The sequence below is a fragment of the Anser brachyrhynchus genome, assembly GCF_964034855.1.
Source record: "Anser brachyrhynchus genome assembly, chromosome: 1".
Taxonomy (NCBI): domain Eukaryota; kingdom Metazoa; phylum Chordata; class Aves; order Anseriformes; family Anatidae; genus Anser; species Anser brachyrhynchus.
The window spans coordinates 196248544-196266362 of record NC_137694.1 but is presented as its reverse complement, the minus strand read 5'-3'; the positions used below and the strand labels follow the sequence as shown (position 1 = coordinate 196266362).

General features: G+C 36.9%; 1 protein-coding gene across 1 annotated transcript in view; it reads left to right on the top strand.

Moving 5' to 3' along the window:
* The window catches only part of LOC308188548 (uncharacterized protein), a 221349-nt gene that overhangs the window by 186889 nt on the left and 16641 nt on the right, over positions 1–17819 (top strand). The window contains exon 3 of the mRNA XM_080577754.1: positions 17591–17690. Within this exon, the coding sequence (XP_080433880.1) occupies positions 17591–17690 (100 nt within the window). The remainder of the gene's footprint in view (positions 1–17590; positions 17691–17819) is intronic.

Sequence of the window (17819 nt, the reverse complement as noted above, 5' to 3'; positions counted from 1 at the left end):
TTTATATCCCAACTGAATTTCTGTCCTAATTGAAGCAAGCAAATAATGAGCTTCTTTTATCAGGCCAGTATGCCATGATAGCTGAACTGTTTTTGAAGATTTGCACTTTTCATAAGCTTTCTAGCACTTGTCTCATACTTCACCTGGTCTACATTGAGCTCATACATATAACTATTTTATTACCTGCTAAGTATTTTGATTACAGATTCTAATCTTTAAAATAAAGCAATCTCTCCTGATACCTTCTGGCCACAGTCTCCTAGCAACAAAACTCCCCTTTACTTCCCTTGACTCTGAATGCAGAATAATTTATGGATACTTAAGCTTTTTTTTGTTTCATCTCAAGAAGTCTTAACTTTTTCTCAGGAAAGGTTTTATTTCCTTAAAAACCTATAAATCAACACAAGATCACAAGTAGGCACTTTTAAACATCTTTCATTAAGCAAAACATCACCTTAATATGCCTGCAATCTTATTTAAATTCTTTTGCACCATGCACATGTTAAACATTTATTCTCTGTGTATAAGGCTGGCAGAATCAGATAGCAAACAGAGAAATGAAAGTTCCCTTCTCACAACTGTGAGACCAGTTTGTAGTTGTTCATGTAGTTAGTTTCTTGAACCTAAATTTCCTTCTTCTTTGAAACACAGAAAACAGCTTCATTTTATTCTTTAAAGATTTTGTCCTATAAGAACCCCTAAAAGAGCAAATCTTTATTGATAGTGTCATTATCTAAACACACTCAAAGATTTGGTTGAAGATTTGACTTCTTTACTCTTTAAGGCAAAGAGTTAAATGCAAAACCACAAAAATGTTTTCTTCCTGTCCTGTGGCCTTCACATAGCCTTGGAAAGCACACTGTGCTGAGCACTGTGAAGCTCATTACACTGCCATGCTCCTTCCTGTTACTGGCACTTAATACTAATACCTGCAAGACTGATTCACTAATTCTCTACCATTTATCTGCTAAGATGTGTAACAGATCTGAATTGCATTTGTCTGGTAATCTTGAGGATACTGCATATCCTCAAGAATACCCAGTAATAAGTTTTCCAGAAAGCATTCATAACGAGCTTGTGTGGAAATTTCACTAACAGCTGAAAACAGTCTTTTGACCTAGATAACGAAGAAAAAGAAGTTTGAGCGATCATGTAGCTTTCTGTACTTCTATCAATGCTCTATAAACAGTGTCTTAAGCTCTCTGCCAATTCCGGATGGAGTTCGGAGAGGGTAGAGGTCTCAAAGATCTTAAGACACAATAGGCTGTTTGGTAGAGGAAAGAATCTTACAGTACCCCCACAAAGAAGTCAGCTGCTAAGCCTTTTCAATGTCCAAGATTGCAGAAAAAAGAGAGATATACTGGAGATACGTTTCATTAGTCCCAAGGCTTAGAGAAATAATAGTTATTAGGAGGAATCATCATAGACTGTCCCCAGTTTTGTGTCATCTTCCAGACTCACAAATCACTTTGACAAGTTTATGGTATTCTAAGAGAAGTTATACTTTTTCTCATTTTTTGCATCATAGCCATTATTTATTTATTTATTTATTTATTTATAGTTACTGGAAGACAACTACCATGGTGCACTGAGTTCTTTGCCTAGATCTTTTCCTGTCTCATTCTCTGTGCTTCAGTTCATATTCTGCAGTTCTTGGCAATTCATATCACTGTACTAGGCAAGCTAATAACACTTTTTTTTTTTTTTCCTACCAAAGCGAGCTTTCAAAAGATACTTGATAATCTGGTAGCTTTCCTACAGGTTTTTGCTAAAGAAGAATCTGATATTTTAAAGCATGGTTGGTTGAGCCAATTTTCTATCAACACTTTATTCATTCCAATGACTTTTTATCTGTGCTGTGATATTTTTCTACTACACTTTTGTCTACTGCTATGGCCTTAGAGCCCCTTGTTGCTTGCACAATCTTTGTGATGCCAGGTTTGTTCTCTGGAATATGGTTCTCCAGGAGTTTGCAGCATCTTCAGAGAAGGACAAAAGCTGTACCCTTTCTGATTTGTGCCATCTGAACAGAAGCTGAATGGTACTCTTTCTGTTTATTCAATTATTCAAGGACTTCCAGTTTGTCTATGTTAAAATGATCTCTAAATATATTTATAGGTCATTTATTACTTGAAAGTTTAACTTCAGTGTTGACTGTTGGTAAATTATGTTTGGTGCTATGTCTATCTCTTTAAAGAAAAGACTTTCTATCACACCTTGATAGCTCCTTGTTGAAATGATGAGGCAGTAAATCTGACTGTAAATTCACTGACCTATTGTTCAGGAAAAGTCCATTACATTATTGGTTTATGCTTGAACAAAGTATTTGTTACTGTGAAGTCACAAAAGTCACCAACCCCTGCTTTTTGTCTTGTCACGCTGAAACGTCTGTGAACACTTAAAGCATTGTGACCTACTAGTAAGACCAAAGTATGAGTCTCAGGGCTTTATTATTATTATTAATTGCTTGTTTGATGTTTTTATTTTTATTTTTTATTTTTTAAAGCAAGATGTCTTTCAGAGAAGAACTACTAATTCTTCCTTGACTTTACTGAGTTTCTAAACTTACTGATCTTTATAGTTATTGTATATGGAGGTAATACTTTAGAAATTCCAGTCTTTAGAGACTGGACATCAATCTGAGTGTCCTTAAAGTATTTCTAATATGTTTTCAGGTCCCCATTGATATGTTTTTGCAGTGTGGACTGCACCTCCTGAGGAAGGCCCCTTGTCTGACCAGCTTTAAGCCTCTTGGAACCTAGTCATCTCCTCAGGGATGTGCCTTTCAAATGCAAACACATTACTTCTGGGTATGGTTGTCAGCATGATTCCTTTATGCTCAAGTTTCACAATATTTTCGTGATACTGGGACTGATGCAGCTTAGGCTGTTGTCAGGATCAGGTTAGGAAAGTATATGGTAACAGGCAAGCTACAGCAGACCTTGTCATGGATCTGGGGGAGCAGGCTCTCCCCATGGTGGCAGAGCAGGGCAGGGCCTAGCATCCAGGGCCTAACCTATCACCCCAACCCAGAGCAGGGCAACTGGGGGGGTCACTGGGGCAGCCCCATTAGCTCTGAAAACAGGGATGGGCCAAGGCTTGGACAGGATTTGGGCCCATGGGTGGGCTTGAAGGTGGGCCCATGCCTAGGAGGGGCAGGGTTGGGGAGAGCTAGCAGCCAACCCTGCTGTGGCCTTGCTGGGCATGGGGCTAACAGTCCTAGGCCCTGGGCAGGGTGTAGGGAGACTCTGGTGGAGGCTGGACAGGGCTGGTAAGGCTCTTTGGTGCTACCAGGGCAATGACAGTTCTCTCCTTGCTAGGACTTGTCTGTCAGTGAATTGGGGACACCTGAACTATAAGACTGCACATGGTCCTCTGGCTTTTATGGGCACAAATGGACCCACTACAGAAAAACACCTCAGATGAATTAATTATAAATCACTTAAAGCATTTTTGAAAGTTACTTAATTTCTTCAACAAAGTAGTGACCTGTATTTTGAAAGCTACTGAACTTTACAATTATTAATCTTATAGGCGCTCAAAAGCAGCTGTTATATATATAGAAAAAAAAAAAAATTCATGGTACCTTGGTACCTTTCTGCTGCTAACTTTGACAGCGTGTTGCTAGCTGTATTCTATAATTATAAATTTAATTATGATTTGCTGTTTCTGTTCCCTGTTTTTTAGAGTCAGAGCTTATTTTTTTCAGTTTTAACCTTTGAAGAATAAATCACAATAATATCTGTAAAAGAATCCTAGCTTACATAGTACAGCTCACTTTAGGTTTGTTTGCGTTGATGTACAAGTAGTGATTCATATTATTTCAGATTGAAGTGGGTGCAAAAAGGCAACCATGGGAAAAATATGTGGAAAAAGTGTATTTTTTTTTTTTACCCTTCTTAATTGTTGAATTAAATTTCAAGCTTTGTTTATCAAGTCTCCTAAATGATCTGTCCTCCTTTCTTGAAAGTTGGAAGATATTTAAGGTTTAACGACATAATAAAGCTCTTGATAAAATACTTCTGCCTATAAAATGTATTATCTTTGATTATAATAAGATTTAATAGGACAGAGGAAAATGTTTCTTTCAGACATTTTATATTCATGGAAATTAACTGTTATATTCTTAATATTGGTGAAGCAGCCTGTGATTTAATGAGAGTTGAGCTATCAATGTAGTTTAATGATGTTGTGAGATGACTGAACAACAGCTATTTGTTAAAGACATGTTCATCAGGGTTAAATGAAAAGTTCATGAAACAAGGAGAGGGAAAGAGAGAGGGAGAGAGAAAAGAGACAGGGAGAAAGAAAGAGAATATAGTGTATTATACTATATACATTCCTCTTCCATTTATGAAGTTAAGGCCTGGGTCAATAAAATCTTTGTTATGAAATTCAGTGGCCCATCACTTAATAGGGCATTCCTGCCACTGTGTTTTCCAGCCACAATGAGGTATCATTCCACCTCTGAGAGAATGGAAGGTGACCTAAATGCAGGGGTCTATGCAGAACCAAAGGACTGAGAGAACGTGTGCAGAACAGGCTTTGGCCAGAAAGCTGAGGCCAGAAGTGAAGGACAAAGGAGCAGATAATGTTGTTGGAGCTGTGATGGATGCTCCCTAAGATCTGGACTGGAAGAAAAACAGTTGACATACCTTAAGACAGGGAAGTCACATAATAGTGGATTCCACCTGCTTTTTCCTTCAGCGAACTTTTTTTCCTCTTCCCATTGGAGCAGAAGTAGGTGAAATACTTTAGTCTACTGGAAAGCGTGAGGAAGAGCTGCAAAGTAGGAGAAAGTGAAAGTAGGTGACACACTGAGATCTCCTTCCCCCAGGTGACTGGTGTCACCTGGGCTGTGTCTGCATTCTCTTGGGTTTGTCTGCTTCCTTGATCCTTACCAGTACCAGAACATAATTTGGAAATTTCTGATATACAGAATCTTCTCTGATATACAAAGAACTTAAAAAATCTCATTGAAATTTGCAATCTCTCTTCCTACAGTTATAGCAATGTATAAAGAATATTTGAACTCATATATCTTACCATCCAAGACAGACTTAATCACTAAGCTATCTTATATTCTTGAGGAATGAGATGTGGGAAAGGTTCTCAGTCCCCTTCAATGAAATTGTTCTGTTTAACTTGGAGTAATGCAGTGTGGAAAATGAGTGGGAAGAGAGAAAATGCAACCACAATCTGAAACATAGTGATTAGAGAACTCATCCAGGAAAGTGGGGCAGGCCCAGATACCAATCTGTTGTCCACTGAATACTTACATAAAAATAAAATAATAGAGCAGAAACAAAATTCCAGAATTTCTCAGATGTACCCCAAACACTAAATTACAATTTCTTTTATGCTTATTTTCTTTAGAGTCTGCTGAATATTTATTTATTTCATGCAAAGAAGAAAGATTCCAAACAGCACCACCTGAGTATATTTATTTTCACCCTATCCTGACATAACCAACAGTCCAGGGACATAAAAGGCCTGCAAAGAGATAAGAGGCCTGGATAAAAAAATCCTTGCAAGAGAAGGAGCCACTTGAAGCTAAGATGTCCTTAACCTGAGTAGTGCTCTAAATACAGAGCAATTGGCAGATGGCATGTTCACAGACACATTTTGGACAGAGTCAGAGCTCTTAGGCTTAGCTCTTAGCTCTGAGAGTACCAAGCAGATGAGGCCCTGGAGGCAGGTGTATGATGATTTTGGAGAGAGACAGGCCTTTACCTTCTTCCAGGGTCAGATGGCATTTTAACGAAGCAAAAGAGGTTATGAGGATTAAGATTATGTATCCAGGTGAGATGCAGGCTGCTTGCATTCTGCTCAGCTTTGGGCTTTGTTGGAGGCACCTGTTCAGATAAGAGTGGGTCAATCCTAAAGTGTTATTTTAGGTACCTAAAATTATTCAATTCAATGGCTTCATTCTGGAGTATTTTATAGCCCATTACAGCCATTATATTTAGGTGTTCACCCTGGGTGATTGCATAGTTATAACATTTGGTTCACTTTCAGAAAGGTTTCTTTGGGCAAAAGAAAAATATCCAGGAAATTAAGTAATGGAACTCAGATTTTCCCCTTCCTGGCAAACCACTAATCTCTTGGCCACATTGTCAGCCTCCATTTTTCTGCAGAATGATCATATCCTCCCATTTGGATGCTAATGTGCTGCTTTTAGCTACAATCTATCACCTTACTGCTTTGGGAATTTAATCCCTGGAGGTTACTGAGAAATTCCAGATAAAGGCAACCATATACAGAATGCAGAATTGGTTTGCTACCTGTTTGCTCTATGTCCCAGTACAGAATGTGTTGTATATGTGAGGTCTGTACCTGCCAGAGCTGGTGGTTCCAGTTCTGAGCCTATCGTTCTTTCTCTCTCTTTGTATATTTATTTTGTTTTGTTGTTGCTACTGTTGTTTTGTTTTTTCTCATTTCACATGGTCTGGCTTCAACAGGAGGGGTAGAATATGCAAATATGCATCCTTTCCCAGAACACATTATAGACTGGTTGGTCAGGCACTCTTCTGGGAAGTAAATATGAGCTGTATTCCTCCACAAACTATGCCATTAATAACAAATTTTCTTTTTCTTATTTCTTTTTTTTTTTTTTTTTTGTGGTGGTTTTACTGTGCTAGGCAGCTGAACACCACAACCGCTCTCTCATTCCCCCTCCTTAGATGAGGAGGGGAAGAAGTAAAGGAAAGAACAACTCACAGGTTGAGATAAGGATGATTTAATTAAAGGAAAAAAAATAATTATTATTAAGGAAAGATTATTATTAATCAAACAATTTAACTAAAGGGAAAAAAGGGAAAAGGGAAAGGGAGGGGGAAAGGGAAAACAAAACAAAACAAGTAAAGGCTATGTGGAAGTGCAGAGGAAAGAAATTAGTCTCTGCTTCCCACAAATGAGCGATGCTTGACCACGTCCTTGAAGCAGGGCCTCAACACACTTAGCCGGTGCTCAGGAGGAGGACAGACGTTTTCACAATGAGAGCCCACCCCTCCCCTCTTCCTCCTTTTTCCACCTTTTATTGCTGAGTGTGACATCATATGGTATGGAATATCCCTTTGGTTGGTTTAGGTCAGCTGCCCTGGTGATGTTTCTTTTCTCACATTTTTGCCCACCCCTAGGGGGGTTAGAGAGAGTCCTGATGCTGTGCCAGCACTGCTCAGCAGCAGATACAACACTGGTGTGATACCATTGCTGTTTTAGCTATGAGTGCAGAGCACAGCACTGTATGGGGTTCTGCAGGGAAAGTTAACATCCCTGCCCGACCCAGTACACTGTACTACTGTAAGAGCACATCCCAGGGACGGTTGGCAGTAACATGTCTTCAGAGTTAGCCCCTCAAAAGCAGTCTTCCACTACATGCTAATAAGAACAAGGTAAAAACTCAGAATATAATTTCACAGAAAGGCAGATCTTGTTTTCCTAGAAGCAGAATCATAGGTGTTCATGGAGTTGTCAGATCAAAGAGGGAAGCCCCCTGATGAGTTGAACATACAGAATTAGATGAATGATAGAATTCAGGACAGAAGTTTTTATTTCACTCTGGTAGTCATAAATCATTTGTCAGCTAAAGTTCACGAGCATGAGGAGACAGCTCGCTACCTGCAGTGTTCATTGAGAGCAAGAGAGATGTGAGTTCCAGTTCACTGGCTAGAATCTGTTACTGTACTGGATTCAAAGCTGGTTAATCATTACCATATTCACTAAGTGCTTTCCCTAACTAGCAGAATGCCAGAACCCCTATGCTAAAAATAATGTCCTATCTTTGTGGGGTTTTCTATCCCTCTTTCAGAAGAATCTTTTATTAACAATATACAAAGTTTATCAGGTTAAGAGGGTTGGAAAGTGTTTCTCCTCCTTTATCCCCAAATACCTTATAACATCCTGTAGAGTTTCTGTTGTGAAGCAGACAAAATGGTCAGAAGATCATAAGGGAGAAGAGATGATGAGAGACCTATGAGCCCCAATCCAGGACAAAAATGGAGATTAAGTCACCACCTATATGTACATGGACAGCCCACTTCATTGCTCATACGTGGAGAATGCCAGAGGGATCGAGTTCTTCTAGCTATGTAAGAAGAGATATGCCTTATTTTGCTGTTACTCTTGCTTTCACACAGGGTTTAGCTGAGCTATAACAGTCTCATTCATTTTAAGATAAGACACTTCCAGCATGTTGTGAGAGATGTTCATGTTAAAAAATGTTTATAAAAGACTGATGCTCCAAAGATTACGCAACAACTAAGTGACTGCTTGGAGAATCTTGATTATGGATTCAGGTATGAAAATTTTGAAATCCCACTTAGGACACTTTAACCCTATTTTGGATGTGAGCCTGTGTAGATGAGAATAAAATGCCCCACTGAGTAGAAATTTGGGAATGCAGTCAATGTAGGAAATACTTATTCCCCCCCCAAAAAATGGCTATAATCAAATTATTGTGCTCAAAATACATGTATTGAAAGAAGAAGAAAGAACAGGGTCTCTGTAACAGTCAAGCTCCAACACAAACTGAATCCAGGATACCACAACATTTCATATCAGTTTACCAGAAAGGGCTAGTGAGATCGCAGGACTTAAATGAGTCTTAGGGCATGGATAATGAATCAGCCTTAGAGAGAGGGACACTGGGAAATTGAACAAAAAAAAATCCAAAATTCGAGATCTAATACAATAGGTTTGGTAGCTGGGAGCATTTATTTTGAAAGATTGCATGCTCAGGTAAAGCAGATAAACTCCAAGGAATAGAATTGAAATTGAGCAAACTAATAGAGCTCTGATTGTTTCCCCATCTGAATAAAGCAGAAAAGCCAAGATGGAATATTTTGAGAATTCCCAGTTCTATAGGTAGAATAAAATTTGCAGAGATATCAGAAAGACAAACCAGTGAGTATTCTGAGCAAATGGGCTTTTTTTAATCACTATGCAGTTCCAAAAGGAAAAAAAATAATTTTCAGAGACTAACAAACAGATGTGAAGAATGAAGCTGCATTGCTGAAGAGAAATCTGTAATTTCTCTTTCATTGTTACCTTTGTAAATCAAAAGCTGGAGAATACTTTGTATTGTATAGACTAATCTCAGACAAGCAGTAATTAGAAGCTGCACATCTTAATAGGGAGATGGAGATATTTATTTGTAAAAATCTGGGAATGTTTGCCTTATCTCTTTCATTTTCAGAATGTTTTAGACCTTAGATGCATATTTTAGATGACTGTATTTTTTCACTGCATAGTAGTACATGAGAATATAGATTTACCACACTAAGATTTAACTACTATACTGATGGGAATGGTGGTAGTTTAAATTCCAGTGGTAACCAGAGGACATTCCAACAGATGTTTAGTGTCTGTAATTAGTGTGGGAAGCAGACTCTAAGCAAGAGTCTTTAAAGTTTAAATTTCACAAGGGAAATATAAAGACTTAATATGAGGGAGACAAAAATGTGTAAAAGGGAAGATCTTACCTGACTTGTTGTTGTTGTTGTTAATTGTAACTCTGTCTTGGCTACCAATGTCCACAATGGGGTTTTTGGTACCATAGTTTTGCCTGAGTCAGATCTACGTTCTTCAATCAAGCCTTGATTTCCTGTGGTATCATTATATATAGTGTGCTCTTGACAAAGGAGCATTTTGTGATGCCTGCAAATGTATATTACAAATCATTTCATGTGCTTCATACCTCTCATATAGTACATCTCAAAAGAGAAAGGAGCTATTGTTCTGCCTGAATATTGCCTTAAAAACACCAAAAACACTTTTGGAGGTGACTCTGATAGCAGCTTTAGCTTCACCATTAGAAAGCTTTTGTTGATTATGACAAATTTTGTACTGCTGTCCAACTTTTTCAAATCTGAAAACTTTCTACATACAAGGGACACCATAAGGGATTCAAGTGGTTTTCATCCAGTAAATATTTGCATTCTTCAGGGAGAAAATCCGATAGGGGAAGGTTTTTGGTTTCAGTAACATTCCTGTCTTTACTTGTCTGGTAAAGCTTTATTGACAGGAAATGCTTCAGCATCGTTCCTGATGTGTTTCACCTGCCAGATTCCCTAACATTGCTGGGTTCTGTGCCCTTGACAGTGTCCTTACTGTCTTCATGTTGGATACTAATGAAATGACCAGACCTTTTTCTTTCTTCTTATGGGGTGTTCAAAGTTATTTTTTGGATCATGGTATGTAGATCTGAAGCAGAACGGATAGTTTCTTGGTCATAACTCCTGTTGCTCAGTCAGTATGGTTCTAGAGGAGACTTGACTTAACTGAATACTGTTATTTTAGTACTTTATAAGGATGGAGAGATTATATTCACAAAGTCTGCTCCGAAAGAAAATAGATTATTCTGACCACTTTGTAACCTTCATTTTCACATATTTTGTCATACTTTTGATCATGTTGCAGAGGTTTTGTTTATGAGGTCCATTATGGCAGCCTCTATTCTTTCTTCTGCTGCTTTAGCAGTATCTTTTGAAAGACCTTACATATCACTTGAGCCCCATGTGGAAGACTTCTCATTTTCATAATAAAAATGTTTTGATCTATCTAAGTATGTAAGTCTAAATAGACCTTAAGTGAAGAGCAGCAAAAATAAATAAATAAATAAATAAAATGTTTTTACAAGAAGGGAATGAAGAGGAGAATTAAAGTATACTAAAAGAAAAGGCCCTGTTTCACTTTCTATCACTCTGCCTTCAAATGCCTCCAAAGATCTTCATCATTGTGGTGCGGCTTTGCTGCCCTTTCTGATGTATATCCATAGAACCCTCCACCATCTGCCACTAACCTTTTCTCCCTGAGGACCAGATTCTCAGCTGATGCAAACAAGTGCAACCTCAATGATTCCTTTACACACGACCTGATTTTGATTCAGACTTTGCCTCAGGGTTACCTTGTCTACTGTCATCACTCCTGTTGTCAGACCTGACATAGGCTGAGTTTCTCCCAGAGGCTTGGCAAGAAATGGCCTTGGCATCCTTGCAGAGTTCCATTAAATTCAAACCCAGTTACCCTGTAGAACATCACTGTAGTCCTGGGACTTAAGCTGAAAGCTCTTCAAGATAAATATCTAAGCTTCTTTTGTTCTGAAACTCCATCTATAGGAGCTTCAAGGTGAAATGAAAGTTGCCGTCAGACAGCTGTGCTCATTGATTGTTTTACATTTCTGTAATGTTAATGTTTTTTATTACCACCACTTTCAGAAAATACATATTATCCCAATCTTTGAGGAAGGTTCAAGACTGCAGAATTTTAACTGAATCTTGAAGTTTATTCTTAGCTTTCAGGCAACGAGTTTTCTAAGCAGAAATCCACCTTTTAGATATATTAAGTTTATCTTAAATTGATGGACCAACCCATAGTTACATCTACTTTTAGAAAAAAAGAATACAGGTTTTTGAAATTTGCATTAATAGATGTATCTACTAATAATCTGTTTTTTTTGACTTTGTTTTGAAAGTACTAATCTCCTTTAAAAACATATTCAAATATCTGTAAAGAAATAAATTCTATAAAAGTAGTGAAATTCCCTTTGCTTTCCCACACTTTCCTCTGCCTTAAACCTCCCCTTCCTCTCCCCATCCTGTTTCAAATTATCTAAGCTATAGTGGTAAGAAAACCTAAAACCTTTAACAGATCTCCTATTTGTACGTGTCTGACTCAGATTACAAAGGTCTTCCCTTCTTCCTAGAGGGGGGAAAAAATGACACAACAGATGGCTCTCTATCTTTTTTGACTACTTATTTGGTAAGATCTGCATTTTCTTTTTGGAACTCCTTTCTGATGAGATAGGGAAAAAAAAAAAAAAAAAAAAAAAAGCCTTAACTGCACTCTGCAGTATATTTTACTTCCTGAAGTGGGTTAAGTGAGTTTTCTCTGACAACCCCAGCTGTGGTCCTTGTACCACTTTTCTCCTTACTCAGTTTTAAAATAAGATTATTTGTGTGTGTCTGTGTGTCTGTGTGAAGTCAGCTTGGCAGCAATTCTTAATCACTTTTTCTTCATTTGATGGCCATTTCTCATTACCTGTCTCTTACTACAGTTTGCTGAAGGCACACACAACACCCTTTTTTTTTTTTTTTTCCAGTAACACTAACAAAAAATACATCAGGCACTATAAATAGGGCAATACAGAGTTATTACCCATAGACCCCTAACCTGCTAAATTAACAGGCATTTCCTAAGTTCTGTTTGCCATATGCCTGAGTATTTAGCAAAAATAGGCATTTTTACGCCTTTTCCCCCATGCTTCAAGAACTGTTAATATTGTACCTGTGTGTTAAGGCAAACTCTGAGTACAAATTTGATCCAGACTTTGGTGGGGGAAGTGTAGGAAAAGGGACATGATGGCATTTCTGTCAAATGAGTGCTGAAGCATACAGTACAGTGTTTAAACCCTTTTAATTCAGGCATGTAGGAAAACAGCTAAAACACTGAAACCTTTTGCAGAAGAATGCCCAACACTTCAAAGTTAACACACCAACATATTTTGAGCAAAAATGATTATACGTAATGAGTTTATATTGGCTTCTTACTTTACATCACAGACTTTTCTTTTGATTTCATACCACAAGACCTAAAGACAGACTTATTCAGTGGTCAAATTGAAGCCTAAATCCATGGAGTACCGAAGAGTTTGCAGGGATGATTCCCATTATAAGTGAACTCTAACTTCTTCAGAATAACATACATAATGAATTTTCTAGATTTTCACAGCATCACAGAATTGTAGGGGTTGGAAGGGACCTCAAGAGATCATTAGGTCCAACCACAATTTTTGGTCAGGGAAGAAATCTTGGAAATCATCCTAAAAAAATTGTCTTCTGGGTGTTCTGAGAGATCATTCTTCACACAGAATACTTAGTATATTTTTGCCTTCACAGTGCTTTCCCTTGCTTTCATTCTTTTCAGTCTCAACAGGTGCCTGGGGATCAACCAAATAAGCACCCTCATTTGGTTATATTTTCCCATTTGATTTTGCTCAATGATAACACTATTGACAAGGCATCATTTTTCAGAGAGAGCTTTGTAAAATTTTGAAGGAAATTTGCTTCCCCGCAAAAGAATAGCAAACAGCAATGTTTTTTCTAGGGCATATTTTTCCCTCTAAAATACACTGCACTGTCAAAGAGAACGTTTTCAAAAAAAAAAAAAAAAAGACACATTGATTTTGGTTATGCTAACTAAAACAAGGTTTCTGCCTTCCAATGCAGACTTTCTGATCATTTCTGGATAAACAGTGAGAGGTCAGAATGAAAGTTTGAAACAAACTCAAATTTCTGGATACTATTCATTTTCCCAGGAAAGTTGGATTTTTCCTCTCCTTACTGTGAAGTTCAACCAATACGTTTTAAAATCTCAGATATTATAACAAAATGAAGCTGTCATTTTCCAGCCATTTCTAAAAGTAACTGAATTTACTGCGTAATAATGCAGTTTAAGCTCAGTACCGTAAACTGACATCACTAGGTTAGCTTCTCCAAAAGGAGATCATGCTGTTTCAAATTCTCCAGGGAAGATTCAGCAGTGACTTCAGAGAAGGTCTAAGGGGCACATTACTAGCATAAGTTCTGCAAATGACATACCAAGAGGATGCTGTTAGGAAGAAAAAGCAAACGTAGTCAAAGAGAATTTATTTGTGACCAGCTTTCAGATCTCAAGGAAATGACTAAAATGTCTTTTCTCAGTAGATAGCTTTTACATCTTTTTTTTTTTTTTTTTTTTTTTTTTTTTTAAGGTTATTGTACCATATCATACTCAGATATCTTACTTGGAAAAAAAAAAAAAAAAAGATTGGATTTTATATTTTCAATTCAGACACTAAGATGCACCACAGTACACAAAAGTGCCTTGGCAGTGCAGCTGCATTTTTCTATATTTATACCATTATAAAATCCACTCAATATCTTATGTAACTTCGAGACATGGAGTAGTTCCATCAGAATGTCCCTTACAACTCAAAGCCTCTGCACAGACTTTTTTTTGTCTCTCTGCTCTGATCATGTTTGTGTGTTCTCACTGTAGAGAGGTCAGCAATCTGTAAGGTCAGTGATTCTGAGTAGTTACAGGACCTGAGTATAAGAATAAACAAAACAGTGAGTAAGACAGTGTTGTACAGTTACAAATATATGGCAGTCATCCAATAACTCAGAAATTGTCTTTCTTCAGCCCCAGACAGAATGATGCACGGAAACAAATCAAGTACTTCTCAGCGATAAAAGTAAACAAATACCCACAGTCCTTTACTGAAATTAGTTTGTTCCTAGACTTCCCTCAGTGCTCTCATTTGGACTTCTACAATGTCCTGGAGAAGGTCAGCTTCAGTTCTGAGTCTTAGGCGAGTTATTCTTGTCACATAAATGCTTAGGCTTTGCTAACTTTTGTACTGACTGTTGAAAGGCAATTGGAAGCAATGCAAAATAAAGCCTTGATTAACATGGTTGTTATGATATGAGCCAAGAATGGATTTTGGGAACTTTCCTCTTTCAGTTTGGTTCACTTCTTTGGGACTGTATTCTTAGAAGAAACGATCATCATTTTCAGTGTGTACAGATGATACCTATATTTAACTCTTCTATCAAGCTGCTACATTGAGATCCCTACTTGGACTAATTGCTTACGTAAGACAAATTATTGGCTGTTAGCTACAAGATAATAGGTTCTTTAAATGAATTAAAGCAATGCCATCTAATTTTACTAAATAAAAACTCTGTAAAGCAGTGTTTATTAACTAGCTCTAAATCTCTGCTGACTGATTTTTCCATGCACAACCACATCTGTTATATGCTTTATAAAACAAAAAGTGAGGTTCAAAACAAAACAATGAAAATTTAAGGAAACAATTCTTTTGAAAGGAGTTTTCCTAGGAAAATTCCATTTACCCTTCTTTGCAGAATTCAAAAGCCAAAATATTTACCTGAGTCAATAAGATTGCCCATGAAGTTAACTTTTTTCTGAATTTTGGATATGGTAAGGACAGAATTTATCAGAGTATCCAAGAGCATTGACATATTTTCACAAGAACAGGCCTGAGATATTACAGAGATCTCAGTAGCAGCATAATTTGGTATCGTGTAGAAATACTGGACCAACAGCTTACGTGTAGTTTGACTGGACCATCAGTGTGCTTTCAAACTGAATTTCCTGCTCTTTGGGTTCTGGTTCACATCACAGTGTGATTTTGTAGAACATGAATGGTATCCTCTTAGATGAAATTAAACTGAAAGATGAACTGCAGGAGCATACCTAATGTAGTCTCCCAGCTAATGGTCACTCCATCCATGAGACCAAACTAGAGCCTATAATACAGAGAAAAATACATTAACCATGTGCTCCAGAACGTCTTTGTTTTATCCTGCATATGATCCACTACTTGCTAATGCAGGCATAGCCATAAAAGACATCCTTGAGTAGCAAATTCAGTCCCCCTCAAGGGAGCCATAAGGCACTTTGTACATTGCTTCACATCTACATGGGGTACATTTTAATACATGCCTCAGTATCACACAAACACTTTCCTTCATGATGCATGATGTCACAAATAAATCCATTAAGAAATTAATAAGCATGAAAAACAATCTTGGGCATAAATTTAAAATAACATTAAAATGACGCCTCAAGGTTACTGTAAAGCTGTAAAAACTCTGCATACTCTGTGCATTACTCTGATGAACACTACATATGTTTGTGCACAGCCAAACATGGATTTTGTGCCATAAAATGGGTATTGTTGTGCAGGGACATTCTTATATTAGAATTTCATTTTGACCTTTCACAAACCTACCAATTTCTTCTAGACAAATTATTGTCGTTTTTTTTTTAAGGCTAGAGCTGGTAAAATTTAAAATTATAGTAAGAATTAAATGCAAAACATATAAAGGTAATATGCATAAAGTGGTATGTACTCTTGGCCACTGTTGACCTATAACTGAAACATGTAGCTTCCCTCAGAAATAATGAAGAAATGCATCAGCAATATTTTATACCCCAGGAAGCTTTAATTTTCAGTTTTTGAACTCTTCTTTCATTTCTACCTCTGAGAAAATCTTGCCTGGTAGAAATGTAAAGTAAAACTGGAATGACAGCTTGAAACTAGAGAGGATTGCTACTTTTCATCAGAAGTCTGCTAAGTTCCAAGCTAGAATATGTTAATAGCTAGAGAATTATCCTTGGAGATAACTTTAGGTTTCTTTCACCATGAATACAATTGCAAGATTTGTCTTAGAATGTATCTAGTGGTTGTGCATTTTTTTGTTTGGTTGGTTGTTTGGTTGTTGTTTTTTTTTGTTTGTTCGTTTGTTTTTAATGTGTTGTATTTACTTGAGCTGAATTGAGATCTGTGGACTCAGTGTACACCTTAAAAAATCCTGTTTGTCATTTTTATCTTACAAGTCATTATTTTAAAGTGAGCTACTAAGGTCCCAGGCATTTTTAAATGAAGGCAAGTTTCTAGATAAAACCTTAAGTGAATCGTTCCTATTATGGTTCAGTAAATGCCTTCGCAGATTTTTTCCTCACAGAAAAAAACTCATTTCCTCCTTTGGTGCCTATTGCATACTATATTTTAAAGCTTTTTTTTTTCCTTTACTTACTATTGAAGAGCTTATTCGATTGCCTTATCTGCAAGTATAAGTTTTAAACTAGGCAACTGTCCATTAAAGTTAATGACAATTACTTGGTTAATTAATTATGATAATTATTTTCCTGGTCAACTACTTCAGAAAGAATTTGCATGTTTTCAAGTAGATATAGAAAAAATAATGTGGTCCTACACTACCAGGAGGAAATGTCTGCTTTAGACATGCCTGATAGAGTGAGATGAAAGTTATAAAAAGTCAAAAGGTAAACAGACTCTTGGCAGGAGACAGAAGCAATTTGGTTCCTTGGAGGGTCTGAATAATTATCCTAGTAAGGGGAATATTCTCTCTCACACATTAAGCATTTTCAGATTTCAAATGACCTGCCTAACTTGGAGTTTGAGTTCCATTAAAACAGACAAAATTTTTTATGTTTTGAGATTGTATAAAGAAATACCACTTCATATTTTTTTATACTTCTTGCAAAAATGACACCTTCGTATGATTTAGATATTTATGCTCTTATTTTGATATGACTCGAAAGGGACTGTTTTACTCTTTAATAAAAATTAAAGCATTTTTTACACCAGATAAATTCTGATGATACTAATCATATGCATTATGAACTTTGCCCACATCATCTTTCTCAGCAAAAGTAAACCACAAAATATGAGTTTGCTATTACATCACAGAAGATGAGGAATGTAGTAAATACTGCTGTTCATATATTATACTGTTTGAGGAAGCATTCTAATCTAAAATAATAATAATGATAAAAAAATAAAGCTTGATTTTTCCTTTTAGTTTCATTTCAATAATCAAGCTTGGAGCACTTATATGGAAGTCAAGGAACTTGGAGAGTGATGGAGGAAGCAGTAATCAGCCTGAAAAGATGTTGAATCTCTGATGAGAGTTGAATATGTCAGATTAAGTTATGTTCTAGAAAGGGAGGTTCCCTGAACAACTGCTAGTCACTTTAAATTATTCTGCATTTCAAACAGGAAATCATCCAATTAGACTAACAGCTGCAGAGATTGGAACAAACCTTGCATATCAGAAAATTAAAGAAAATGCAGCTGAGTACTTTGTAAAGCGGCTAAGGTAAGATCTTTTCCCTCTCTTTTTCTCCTATAAAACTTAATTTCAATGAATTTTTATTAAGGCAATGACTTCAAAATTGTTACACATGATTAAAACAGGAAAAATCATTTATCATAAATTGTGATGGAT